This window comes from Festucalex cinctus, chromosome 3 (assembly GCF_051991245.1).
Source record: "Festucalex cinctus isolate MCC-2025b chromosome 3, RoL_Fcin_1.0, whole genome shotgun sequence".
NCBI classification, from domain to species: Eukaryota; Metazoa; Chordata; class Actinopteri; order Syngnathiformes; family Syngnathidae; genus Festucalex; species Festucalex cinctus.
This window is the reverse complement of record NC_135413.1, coordinates 20,517,932-20,530,540: the sequence shown is the minus strand read 5'-3', so window position 1 is coordinate 20,530,540 and position 12,609 is coordinate 20,517,932. Positions and strand designations below refer to the sequence as shown.

At 38.1% G+C, this 12,609-nt stretch overlaps 1 protein-coding gene across 2 annotated transcripts in view; it reads left to right on the top strand.

The window, feature by feature from the left end:
- The window catches only part of banp (BTG3 associated nuclear protein), a 33,173-nt gene that overhangs the window by 7,776 nt on the left and 12,788 nt on the right, over positions 1-12,609 (top strand). For both annotated transcript variants that reach the window (XM_077516554.1, XM_077516553.1), the window contains 3 exons: positions 665-786; positions 5,193-5,264; positions 7,315-7,359. In XM_077516554.1, the coding sequence (XP_077372680.1) occupies positions 665-786; positions 5,193-5,264; positions 7,315-7,359 (239 nt within the window). The remainder of the gene's footprint in view (positions 1-664; positions 787-5,192; positions 5,265-7,314; positions 7,360-12,609) is intronic.

Genomic DNA, 12,609 nt, shown 5'->3' with positions numbered 1-12,609 from the left:
TATTCTGTTTGATCCAAAAATGAACTTACGTAATTATAGTGTTTCTATTTTTAATTGGTCTTATTTTAAATGCTTAAACATTTTTATGTTTTGTACCAAAAAATAATCGTTTGAATATTCGTGATTTCAGTTATTGCCAAAATATTCGTGATTATTATTTTTTCCATAATCGAGCAGCTCTACTCTCCTCCCTCCCCCATTTTTCTCCCTCATTCAGACATTTTCTATGTGATTTAGGCGCAACCAAACTCTGGTCCAACTCTGGTCCTCGAGGGCCGCAGTCCTGCAGGTTTTGGATGTCTCCCTTCTCCAACACAGCTTATATATGATCAGCTCATCAGCAAGCTCTGCATAAGCCTGGCAATGATCTTGTTGATTGGAATCAGCTTGTGCTGGAAGAGGGAAACCTCCAAATCCTGCAGGACTGCGGCCCTTGAGGACCAGAGTTTGACACCTATGATTTTAGGGCATACTTGTGTTAGGCAGTCTTAACTGTTCCAGTTGAGGATGCTGATGTTTGATAAAGTTCTGTAAATCTGCCCTCCTTTGGGGGCATCTTATTAGGAGCTGTCTTAATTGTTTGCCTGTATCAGTCTAACTTTGTGACCCACTCAAACACGTACAAAAGTGCCATTGTATTAATTTCAGTCTTGCTTTGTAACAGAGGGAGGCCTCTCAGAAGAAACCACCCACATAGAAGCAGCCACCCAGCAGACCCTGCACTACACACTGGCCAATCAGCAGGTCCAGTTCCATCACATTGGAGAGGATGGACAAGTTCAAATGGTGAGTATTAGTAGTTTTGCTTCCCTTGATCATTCTCTGAATTGGCAATCTCTATGAGAGTATTTAATGTGTTTCATAGTCTTGTGTTGGCTTTTACTGTGTGCCACGAAGAAGCGATAATCATATAGTGTCAGCCAATAAAAAAAAAAAAAAAAAAAAAAAAAAAAAAAGCTTCACCAGATGACGTTGCTCCGAGGAGACAGACGTGAAATGGCTAAATGGCTTCACTGCTTTTCTTACTCAGCCCGAAATGCCACACTATTTAACAACTCTCATTTTTAGGTTTATATATTGTTTCGAAAAAAATGTCCATCCATACAGCCATTATTTACTGCATTAAAAAAAATTATAGGGGTGGGAATCTATGGGTTCCTCACGATTCGATTGCGATTCAGAAGCCCTCGATTCGATTCAATTCCATTTCAGAGGCCAGCGATTTGATTTGATTCAGATTCCGATGCATCATTACATTGGCTTATATTTTATAGTCCATGTAAGACACTGGTACAAAAAGTAATGCTAAAACTTAACTAAAATGAAGCATTTTTGAATAAACAAACTAATAAAAACTAACAGCTCTGAAAACGCATTAAAAATCACTGAATTAAAAAAAATAAAACTCAAAACAATATCAAAACTAACTATAATGAAAATCCCAAAACTATTATGACCCTGGTGTGGAATAACCAATATAGATGTACAAAGACATATAAGAAGTAGCAAATTGTGCGTGCATGCTCAGATGCGTATTTAGCCCATTTTTGGGGGTGTTTCAGGACCCTGAAAGTAAACAATAGCACGCCCCAAAATCTGTGAACACTGCGTGTTCTTTTTAACAAGCTCGAAACTTATAGCTATAATATATATATAAAGCATGGAGTTTAAAAGTAATGTTTAAACACCAAGAATACAGTACGCCCTCCATCTGATTGAAAATGGTTTGAACCACCTCGACCCCTCCCATCTGTGCTTTTGCTTACAAGCGCAGAGGAGCGGAGCGCGTCGTCCTCCTGGCGTTCACGGTATGACTGTCTAGTTGAGTGAAAAGTTTCTTACCTTTTACCACTCAACACAGCACATTATTTTCATTACTAGTCTGCTTTTTTGCTCTTCAATCATGTTGCTACTTGCTATGAGGGAAACAAGTGTTAATATTAATGTCTGCTCATTGGCTAATTTACTAACGTATGTGCCATGCGTGTGTACGTCTGCAGAGACAAAAAAGTAGGCTCATGGAGATAGTCATGGACATAAGATTGTTTTTCAGCAAGTAAAAGCGAAGTATTTACATTAAAGACTATGTAAAAAGGCAGACACAAACAGTGCTATAGTCAATTTGTTTTGTTAATATGTTTCATATGATGTGTCTGCACTTCACTCATTCACAGACTTGTACATGCATTATTATTATTTTGTAGCGTCAAGCGCATTTCTTTTTTGATGTGTATGTTAACTCATTCACTTCCAACCATTTTCATTGAAGCGACCCTCTTCGCTCCCGGCTTTTTTACTGGATTTTGACTGATTTCGCAAGGCCCACAGAATATTGTGTTCTATTGCTATAAAAACATGGAACCTACCAAAAAACTATAAAAAAGTATGTTTGTATCTGATTCCGTTTTGCAGCAATTAGCATTAGAGCATAGCTAAGTTTCGTCATTATTCACAAACCTGTTGAAAACACTGGGGAACAGAGCTTGTTGCAACATGGCCCTGGCTGATCTCTTATACTCTTTTGACACCTGCTGGGCATTTTTTGTAATAACTACCGTTGCTTTAAGCGACCTCTTCAGGCCAGAAGCTGCATCAAAGCCTTCTGAATGCTCTAGCATTAAAAACAAAAAACAAAAAACATAAAAAAAGACATATAAATACGTCTTTGGGACCATGGCAACATTGAAAATAGAACGTGTTTATACGTTTTTGGGAGCAAATGAGTTAATGTATAAGTTAGAGACAAGCATAGTCACAAAACAAACATTCTGTATCAAGTTAATTTCTGCTTAATGTATTATATATGTTGTGTGCTTCATTTAAAAGAAAAATTCAAAAACAAGTCCAGGTCCATAATTCTTACTGTAAACAGTGGGGGAGCTGGTTTACTCCAGAAACGTGTATATTGTCAAATGCATATCTTAAGGAGCTGTATCAAAAACAGTACCCGTACCTTTCCCAAGAAATTATGGTTGGCATATGTTTATATTTTAAGTCCTTTTCTACTTTGCATAACTTTTATTAAATTTGATTTACTCACTGACTTCCCATGCAATTTTTGGAGCGGGAAGTGCCCCAAAAACACGACAAGCTACCTTATCACATTGCCGTCCTCCCCACCCCCTCTCTCTTTGTAGCACCCAAGCACCTCGAAATGTCTTTATAGCACCCCTAAACCTCTGATCCTAGAATCGCCTCTGATTCTGCCAATACAAACCCACAATATGATGGTGCATCATGTGAGGCACCCTTTCACACACAACTTACATGCAGTGTCTGTACTGGTGATTAAAGGTCAAGCATCAAAATAGTGAGCCCTGTTAATATTACTACTGGAATGTTTTACCATTATATATATTGAATTGTTAAAGACAAATACTGTACATTATTAGTTTTCACGCACCTCCATGCTAGCGTCAATGTATTTGTGAAGGAGAGTGAACAAAGGGGGGTGGAATGCAGTGTGAAACTTTCTTCAAACCATACGTACTGTACATATTTTGTGTACAATATGTTTCTTGAAGACCATATGTGATTGGCAAGCAAACACAGAAATGTGTCTTGTTCTTTAGTCACTGCATTGTTGTGGTGTAAGCCATCTAAGCAAAAGATATGGAGCCATCATTGGACATCCAACACAAATGATCAAATATCTAAATATATATTCCTCAATGCTGCAGAGCAAAGGAAAAGTACTGATGGGAAAGAAAGATTAGATTGAAGGGAGGGCAAAAAAAGTCTCACATCTCATCAATGGTTTTATACCACGCAGCTTGTCAGAAATACCAAAAGAAATTTCCATATGTAACTGACAGCTTGAATCGGTTGTTCTTAATCAAAAAGCAATGGGAAAGAGATCGTTCATCAGTTTAAAGAAGACAAAAAAAGATAATCACTCCGAGTAGCAGCTTTGAATGCTTACAATCTGATGTCAATTAATGTTAGCCTGGTGGGATTATGATACCACCTTTAACCAAAGAGGACATGTACTACTTGTTTGTTTTCACATTAAATAAAAAAATATATTTGGGAGGGATCATGTCAGAAACAAAATAACTAAAATACATTTTTGAAAAAGATCAAGATCTGCTGTTGGCCTTTCTTTCCTAACATCCATCCATCCATTTTCTTAACCGCTTACTCCATCTGTACATAAATATTTATGCGCATAGTTTCTGACAATATACCATTATCACTTCTAAAAGCACATTTTTGTGTGGTTTGAACATTCCGACTTACACAAAGAAAATAAGATAACCAGTACCAGACACTTCCTGTTAGTCAGCCCACCTATTATGCTGTAATGATCTGATTCTAAACTTTGACCCTAACAGCTGCAGCAGTTACCCTGAGCCAACCCTAAAGATGCAATAGATTCCTGTTTGTTGCTTCATTGTGTTGGGTGGCAAAGTCAGTGTCACTCACTGTCTGCAAACACACGTGAGTGAGTGGGGGGGGATCCTTGCGTACTGTCAAGTTGCCGCGGGAGTGACGTCATGCAGCTGACAAATTCGCCTGGCCCCGTGCCGACAGTGAGTGACACGCCCCCCGCCACCAACAACTGTCTGTCCACAGAAACGTCCCGCTGTTGACAAAACAAACACAAAATGGCAAAATACGGGCTGGGGGTTTAGGAAAAAATCACCATCACACATTAACAGAAGTCCAGAGGTGTAGATTGAGAAGGAGTTCATGGGTATACATCCTGTATTTATATAGTGCATTTTCCTGAGTGAAAACGGAAACCCCGCCTTTAAAAGTGTCATTTATTCAATAGTAATTCCTGTGCAAAATGTAACAGACAACAGTAATGTATACTGATTCTAAATAAGTTTTAACATAAACCTAACATTCATAGTTAGCACAATTACAACTCACAATAACACCTGAATGTAATAGAACATAAGAACAACATATTTTAATAATCCAGAAGACACAATTCGATTTCACGATTAAGCAAATTTTCAACGATTTGATTTTCAAAATGATGATTAATTGAATTAATTCAGTTTATTGCTCAGAACTAATTGGAATGAAAGTAGATTCATGAAAGTTCATGTATTTATTTTTTAAACAGCTCCCAGATAACCGATAAACTTCTATGCAATGTGACAAATTTTTGTTTTCCCTCCGCTTAAACCGACATATTTTTGACATTTTCCTGACAAATCTTCTCCATGTACCTTTCTCAGATTCCACAGGGCCAATTGCACATTGCCCAGGTTCCTCAAGGAGAGGAGGTGCAGATCACCCAGGACAGTGAGGCAAGTTTGCATGGGGTTGTGGGCGCAGATGTAAGATGAAAAGCACCATTTATATCACATTTCAATCGTGAAAAGTACAGTGCAAGTAGAATAGAAAGAAGAAAATAAATACTACTACTTACCTTTGAAACTGAATTTTAGTTTGGTTAAAAATACAGGATACAACAACTTTAAACTTATGTTGTAGATTGTGAAAAGCTCTGTTAGGGCCACACTGAAATTATTGGGGGGAAAAAAGTGCAATAAAAATAAAATTGTAATTTTGCGAACACAGACTTACATGTGTAATAAGGACTACATGACTAATAATGTTGTGAAGTTATACTTTCAAAATACTAATTTTTCATTTCAACACCATTATTACTATGAAAAGCACGAACAGCACATAATGAAATCCCAGCTTTTGTTGGTTTTTGTTCAATCAACAACCAGATGTGTTTTTTATCCACTATTATATTAACTGTCTGATTACTATACTTATTATGAACTTGTTCTTCATGATTTATTCTTGTAAAGTTACAATTTGATTCTGTAAGAGGAGACACCTTATGATAACATTTACATGGTAGACCATTGCAACATTTGTTGCTAGTGTGTCATCATAGCTTTAAATGTTCGGCTGACTATGTGACAAATTATAGTTTATTACGATTTATGAAATTGCATCTACTATGATTGTGTCTTTCGCTAGAATACAACGTGAGTAAAGCACTTCAGTAACAGCTGACTATTAAAGTAAAGTCATTAGTGATTTGAATAAAAACAGATGTTACATGCTGCATGCCTTCATGTTTATATACCCGCCTACTTACTCATGGAGTTATGACTTTTGTTTCCCATCCATGTAAATCCCAGATGTCTCGTGTCCCCTACCAGGCATCATTGCCATCTGAAATTTAAAATTTAAAGCCCACTGACATTTGAAGAGTAATTTTTGCATTAAGATCACTAGATGACTTTGTCAGGTATTGGGCAGGGATTTATTTCAAGGCACCAGTTAATGTAAATATACAAGGATGTAATCGTATACAGTATACATATTCAGCACTACGCATTACAGCTTGACATTTATGCAGCAGCCATTGACACTTCAACCACGTGTTTTTCACATTTCCTACCCTGTTTTGCACTGAGAGGATGACATGAACGATTGAGTGAGAGAGACGAGCAGTATTGAAGGCAGAAAAGCTTTATAGTCTTTCCTGCTCTTTGTGGCTGACACTCAGATTTTCTTTTCTCCTCTCCCCTTCCTATTTCATGATTATGTTTGTTTTTTAGAGTTCAAAGCTTAGCAACAGAATCTCACTTCTCCCAACTGCCACTCACACTGAATATGTTTTCATTAGGAACAGACCCCTTTCCACCGAGACATTGGGTTTAGCATGCTCAAAGAGGAAATGAGCTGTTGGAGAGATTACACTGTTCTCTGGTCATACGACGTATCAGACTGTGCTGCAAACAAGTGAATTGCAGTTAGTGAGCGCAAGCCGCGGAAAATTGTGACGTGTTTCAATATGGCACATATGATCCAGTTCGTGCATTCCTGTTCATGTCATTGTGGGTGTTCAGAGTTTTTATGATGGTCATTGCAGTTCAAATTTGTTTTCCAGAAGTCATCTTGAAACCAGACATGACAGAATATTTGGTCTATGTACAAAGACATTTGTATCAGTGTTTATGAGCTAACACTCATATGGTAACTGCATCCTGAGGATTCATACAGCGCTTGTTGCACCAGTACTGACAGAGATGATTGTGAATTGGTGTTGAACTGCTGATGTTTAAGAGTAAAGAAGTTAAAAGTCTAAGCTAAAGTCTTTTCAAATGGGGTTCTTGTTAGCAGTTTAAAGATCTCATTAAATATGTTCAGGCCCTTAAATCTATAATCAAAATAGGATGTAATGGGCTGTGTGTATTTGGGATCTTATGAGGGTTTGTTCGCTCGGAGGTCTTTTTTTTTTTTTTTTTTTTTTTTCCGTTTTTTTTTTTTAAATTAAATGAATTGGAACTTGAAGCTTTTTTTTTATGGCTTGTCATTTCCGTCTTTCAGGGGAACCTCCAGATCCACCAGGTGCATGTTGGCCAAGATGGACAGGTAAGAATATTTAATTGATTTATATCTGGGTCAGGATATTGAAACACTGTTAGTTCCCTATGTATGAGGATAACTTTTATACCACCATTCTGTGTTGTGTGGAGATCTCGGACACTGGTATTGCCAGTCCCAACAATTGTCTATTTAGGAAAATCAAAGAAAAACATCATTTGCAGGTCTGAGATTTAGCCAGCCAGGCTCCTACAATGGGAAATTGAGGTAGCCCGACAATTTTTCAGGTAAAGACATTGTACATGCTGCTGCCTTTTGTGCAAATGGCTTGGGTTTAATTCCCATTCAGTGCCCTGCGAGCCAATACCCAACCACAGTTGGTCTCAAGCTTGGATAAAAAATTTTGGTGGGATGTGTCAGGACATGCGAGTGGCTCACTGTGGCGACCCGTGATGAGACAAACAAAGTCACAACATTGAAGATTTACAATTGAAATATTGTTAGAGGTCTAAACAAGAAACGTGAAGTAGACGCACACGTGTAATTTCTTTTAGCAGGCAACATAAAGTAATATGGCAGGCTGGATCTGACCCCGGACTTTGATTTAGACACCTGCGCCCAAGTTAATCAGTACTGTCAAGTACCCTCAAACCGAGATTGATTGTTTGACTTGTTTTAGCGCTGCTCAAGCATTGGGGCAATTTCCTGGCCCCAGCACAACTAATCGAGGTGGGCTTGGGCACGGTACGTCATATAATGAGTAGGGATGTAATGATAACGGCAATATCGTGATATTGTGATATTAAAACTGCCACAATATATCGTCGTCATCATGTCGCAATATTAAAAGCAGCACATCTGTTAAAAAAGTCGGGTTGATTTGTGTAGTTCTAGCATCCTATGGTGGCTAGTTTTTTTAAGTGCAATTTAATTTTCACAAGGCATGTTTTGGCCCATCTGTTTGAAAAATACTCATGGTCAGATGAAGGGGCACGGAATATACTTGTAAACAGAGTCAATATGTGTAGGAACTTGATGCGTGCTTGCATTAGCAAGTAAGTGCCTCAATATATATATATAATATATATCTATATGTTTTTATATATAATATTTATAACATTTTTCATTGGTGTAATATACAAAAGCACAATCTTGTGGGTTTTTTTTTGTTTTGTTTTTTTGTTTTTTGTTTTTTTAGTATGAGCTCTTTTTTTTTTCTTTTTTTTTTACAATATTGTGACCTTTTTTTTTTTTTTTTATCTCCAACATCCCCACAATATTGTCATAATTATGGTATTGTGATCTTCATATCATGATAATATCGTATCATGATGTTTGGATATCGTTACACCCCTATTTTCTCAACCGTATTGTGCTCAAAGCAGCAAATGAAATGTGTCACGCTGACCCATTCACACACACATTCATACACCAGTGGTTGGCTGCCGCCATGCAGGGCGCTGCCACGTTCCACTCGACACAAGTTAGGGTTTAATGTCTTGGTCAAGGGCGCTTCGATATGGTCACCACTTTTGAGGATCGACCCCACAACTTTTGGGTTGAGAGTCGGCCACTCTACCACTACTAATGAATAAAAACAAAAACATGCTACCTAGTGGCGGCTGGCACATCATCTTGCATGCACATTCCTGTGTTCCCGTCTCCAAGCAAACCCAACTCCACTTTGCAGTAATTACATAAAACTTTATTGCTGTACTTTTTTAGTTCAAAGCGACCCCAAACCTTGTCTCTGTTGACTTTGTGTCTGCAACAAATGTCCATATGGTAAACAGAGATTTGGACAAACAAACATGGTTATGTGTGACAAAACTATGGTTTCAAAATGATTAATTATAATTTTGAGGTGGAAATGTTTGTGTTGAACAATTCTTTTGTAGCTGACCAACCATATATATTTCTACTTTGAGCACCACAGGTTTAAAGTCATAGTGACATAATTGAGGTTAGCATATGTTGTTGTGGCCCTTGCCAACCATTTGAGTTTCCCACGTGATAACTATTGCCCACCGCTGGTCTAGAGGCAAAGATTTTGGGTTCGTGCAAATTTGTACTAAATGCAAAGATTTTGGGGTGGAGTTTCTCTCTCACATTGGCTGTTCTGGTAGTTGCATGTTATTTGAAGAAAACAGGACTCATGACTTTTTTTTTTTTTTTTTTTTAATAAATCGGCAGATGTAAGCTTTGTTTCTTACTACAAAGCAAATGGAGCTTGGTAGGTGAAGTTGCTAATGTGAAAAACTGTTTTTTGAAACCACCTCTTACCAACACATCCCAAACCTTTAAGACGAAGGGTGTAAAAAGTCAGACATATATGACAACATATTTATTTAACCAGTCATGACTTGTGTTCTTCCAATTAAGCGGCTTTGTGATTGCATGGCCATAATTTGCAGAAAAGGAATGGCACCAGACTCCGTCCATGAAAATAAATAATCACCCTTCACTAGACGTAATATGTCAAAATGTTTAAAATGATGTCATGCGTTAGGATCTTAAGCCGCATCCTGGATCTGCATCTGGAAATATGCTCTTTTAGCTGCTCACTTCTTTATTCAGTTGATGAAGATCTCAATCTTCCATACAGTTGATTTGCGTGTACGTTTGTTTTGAGAGATTTTGTTGGTGTTTTATTGCTGTAGTTTCAACTGCTTGAGGGTCCAAGCAAGGATCGTTGCTTTTCATCTGGGTCTCATAAACACTAAGGCGATGTCCTCAAATGGCCTTCTTTTTCAGGCTGACTTCAAGCATTCCACTGCGGCTCTTTCTGTAATCGCGATTTGTCCAGTGTGAAGTGCTGCACCAGTACACAACATGCCCCGTACTATTCACATCTGCTCAAAAGTCCATCTTGATCAGGTTTAGCTTCCATCATAAATAAATGCCTTGGCACATGCATTAGTTAGATGCATGATTTGAAACTTCTGCATGTATAATGTGTGCAGTCTTTGAGGTCCTAGGATGTGAGAACTAGAAATTGCAATAGGCATTGAATTCCCTTGTGTGCGTTAGTAAGCATTGTCCAAGACAAAGCTATTATAGCTTCCTTTTTAAAACTGATGTGCTGATTATGTTTGTAAAATGATAAGCTGTTCCAAAACAAAATTAGAAGGGATTTTTTCCCCCCTCTTCTCTCTTGTTACACATTGAGCTTTTCATCCAAATGTTATTGTACTTCACAGAGACATAGTTATCGCTTAAATAGGAATCACTGACAACACATCAACGCCAGTATGAATTAGTGAACTCCCCTAACCACGTACATTCATATACAGTCGTGTCTTGCTTGTGCAAGCCAGGAGAATAGTGTGCATGAAATACAGAGTATGTCCAAAGTCTGGGATCATTTCACACTTAAAAGAAGCTAAGGTGCAGTGGGCCTATGGCGAAGTACTACTGACTTAAGTTACACAACTGAACATCTTTGGAAAAGGAAAGATAGCTACCGTGGACGAGCCTCAACATATAAATGTAAATGCTAGTTGGGATGAATTGTAATCCCTCCTCCGCGAAAAAGGATAGATGCAGCCATCGGTGAACTTCCAGTCGCCTAATTTGAACAAATGCAACAACAAAAAAAAAACAACAACTATGGACTGATGATTCTGACGGTGTAACGGTGCGCACAATCACGGTATTACAAATAGGGAATAGGAAGAAGTACACAAACTTATCTAGTCCCATCCCGTATTACTCATGTCAATAGACTAGTGGGTTATTCATTTTCAATAATAAATCAAAATAAAAACAAAACTTAATACTCATGTTTATACCTGATTTATATATATTTTCTAACACTATAGTTTTAAAACTCTTTTTGAACACAATTCTATTTCATAATGTATGATTTTATACACCTTAACTAGATTTAATTTAGTTGTTAATAAATACAAACAATAATAGGTGAACATAAATCATAATTTCTGAATGGGCCCCGGGCCACTTTTGACAGGAGAAGTTGGGGCCCCAAGGTAAAAAAGGTTAAGAACCCCTGCTTTACTCTACATACTGTAGTACTTGTCATCTGAATGCATTGTTTACAACGATGGACCTGCAGTACAGTATATGCCCACTAAAGGGAGTTAAGGATGTAAATATCCAGAGGACACAAGCCTATCTTCACCACTTCATCTTGTTGAACCTCTTCCATCTTTTCACAGCAGATGTTGTTGTGCATCTGCTGGACTCTTCCAACTATCACTGTTTTGGTCACTGTGAGAAGTAGGTCAGAGATTAAAGAGAGGAAAGGAAAGATTTGCCCTGTACATTAATGTGATTTAATTTTGCTACCAGCTTCCTTCCGGTCACCACACTTGACCTTCCAGACTTGGAGTTTAATGAGTGCTTGAATGAAACTGCTCACTCTTGCTTGTTGCTCATTCTCTCTTCCCTCTCTGCTCAAGGCTGCTGTTTGGGTCCTGCTAGTCGTGTGTTGAGATTCCAGTCACTCGCACATGCAGCAAAAGTACAATGAGATAAAAAGCTACAGACAGTGCTTTATGACCCATTTTAGTGTAAGGGGAATGTACGCAAGCAGGGAGGCTTAAGGATGGATACTGTTTCAAAGGAGTAGGAGTCTGTTTTGTGTCCTTGTGGCATCTCAGCGACCGTGGCGATATGGAGCTAGGGAATCCTAAATTCTGTTTGTGTGTATCATTTATTGGCTAGTACACTTCTGGCTCTTTTCTTTTGTCTGTTTGGGCAGGACCCAGGGTTACAGGCTGTGTGAGTAAGAGGGACCAGATGTTTCCGACTTGTTTCAGTGTGACTCAACATCAGCACAAGCTGGTTGCCTGACTGGCAACCTCATTTTGGAGTCTAAAAATGCTTATTTTGAAAATGTTGAAGTGGAAATTTTCGACAAAGCCATTGAAACACTGAATACGGTCAATGTTGAAAATGTAGGCCGACCAGGGTTCTATATTAACAGGGCTACTACTGTGTCAAAACACCCGAGTGTACTGACAGTGGCCCGATCAGGCCCAGTAAACATTTCTTGAATAAATAAGATGAAATCAACATGTTCTAACTTTTAAATTCATTATGTCTTTGTGTATACTTCAAATTGTGATCAGATTAGAAAATGCTTCAACAGCCCCAACCAAAGTTTGATTTAGTGTGTCCCTGCTGTTCAAACATCAGATGATGGTTAAGGCTTAGAATTATGTGTGGGAAAAAAATGAAGCAGCCTACAAGGGGAGCTGTAAAATTTTAGTGTGATTAACCGACAAACAACAACTTACATAACAAACTGCTAAGAAGGGAGAACGCATTGTGAAA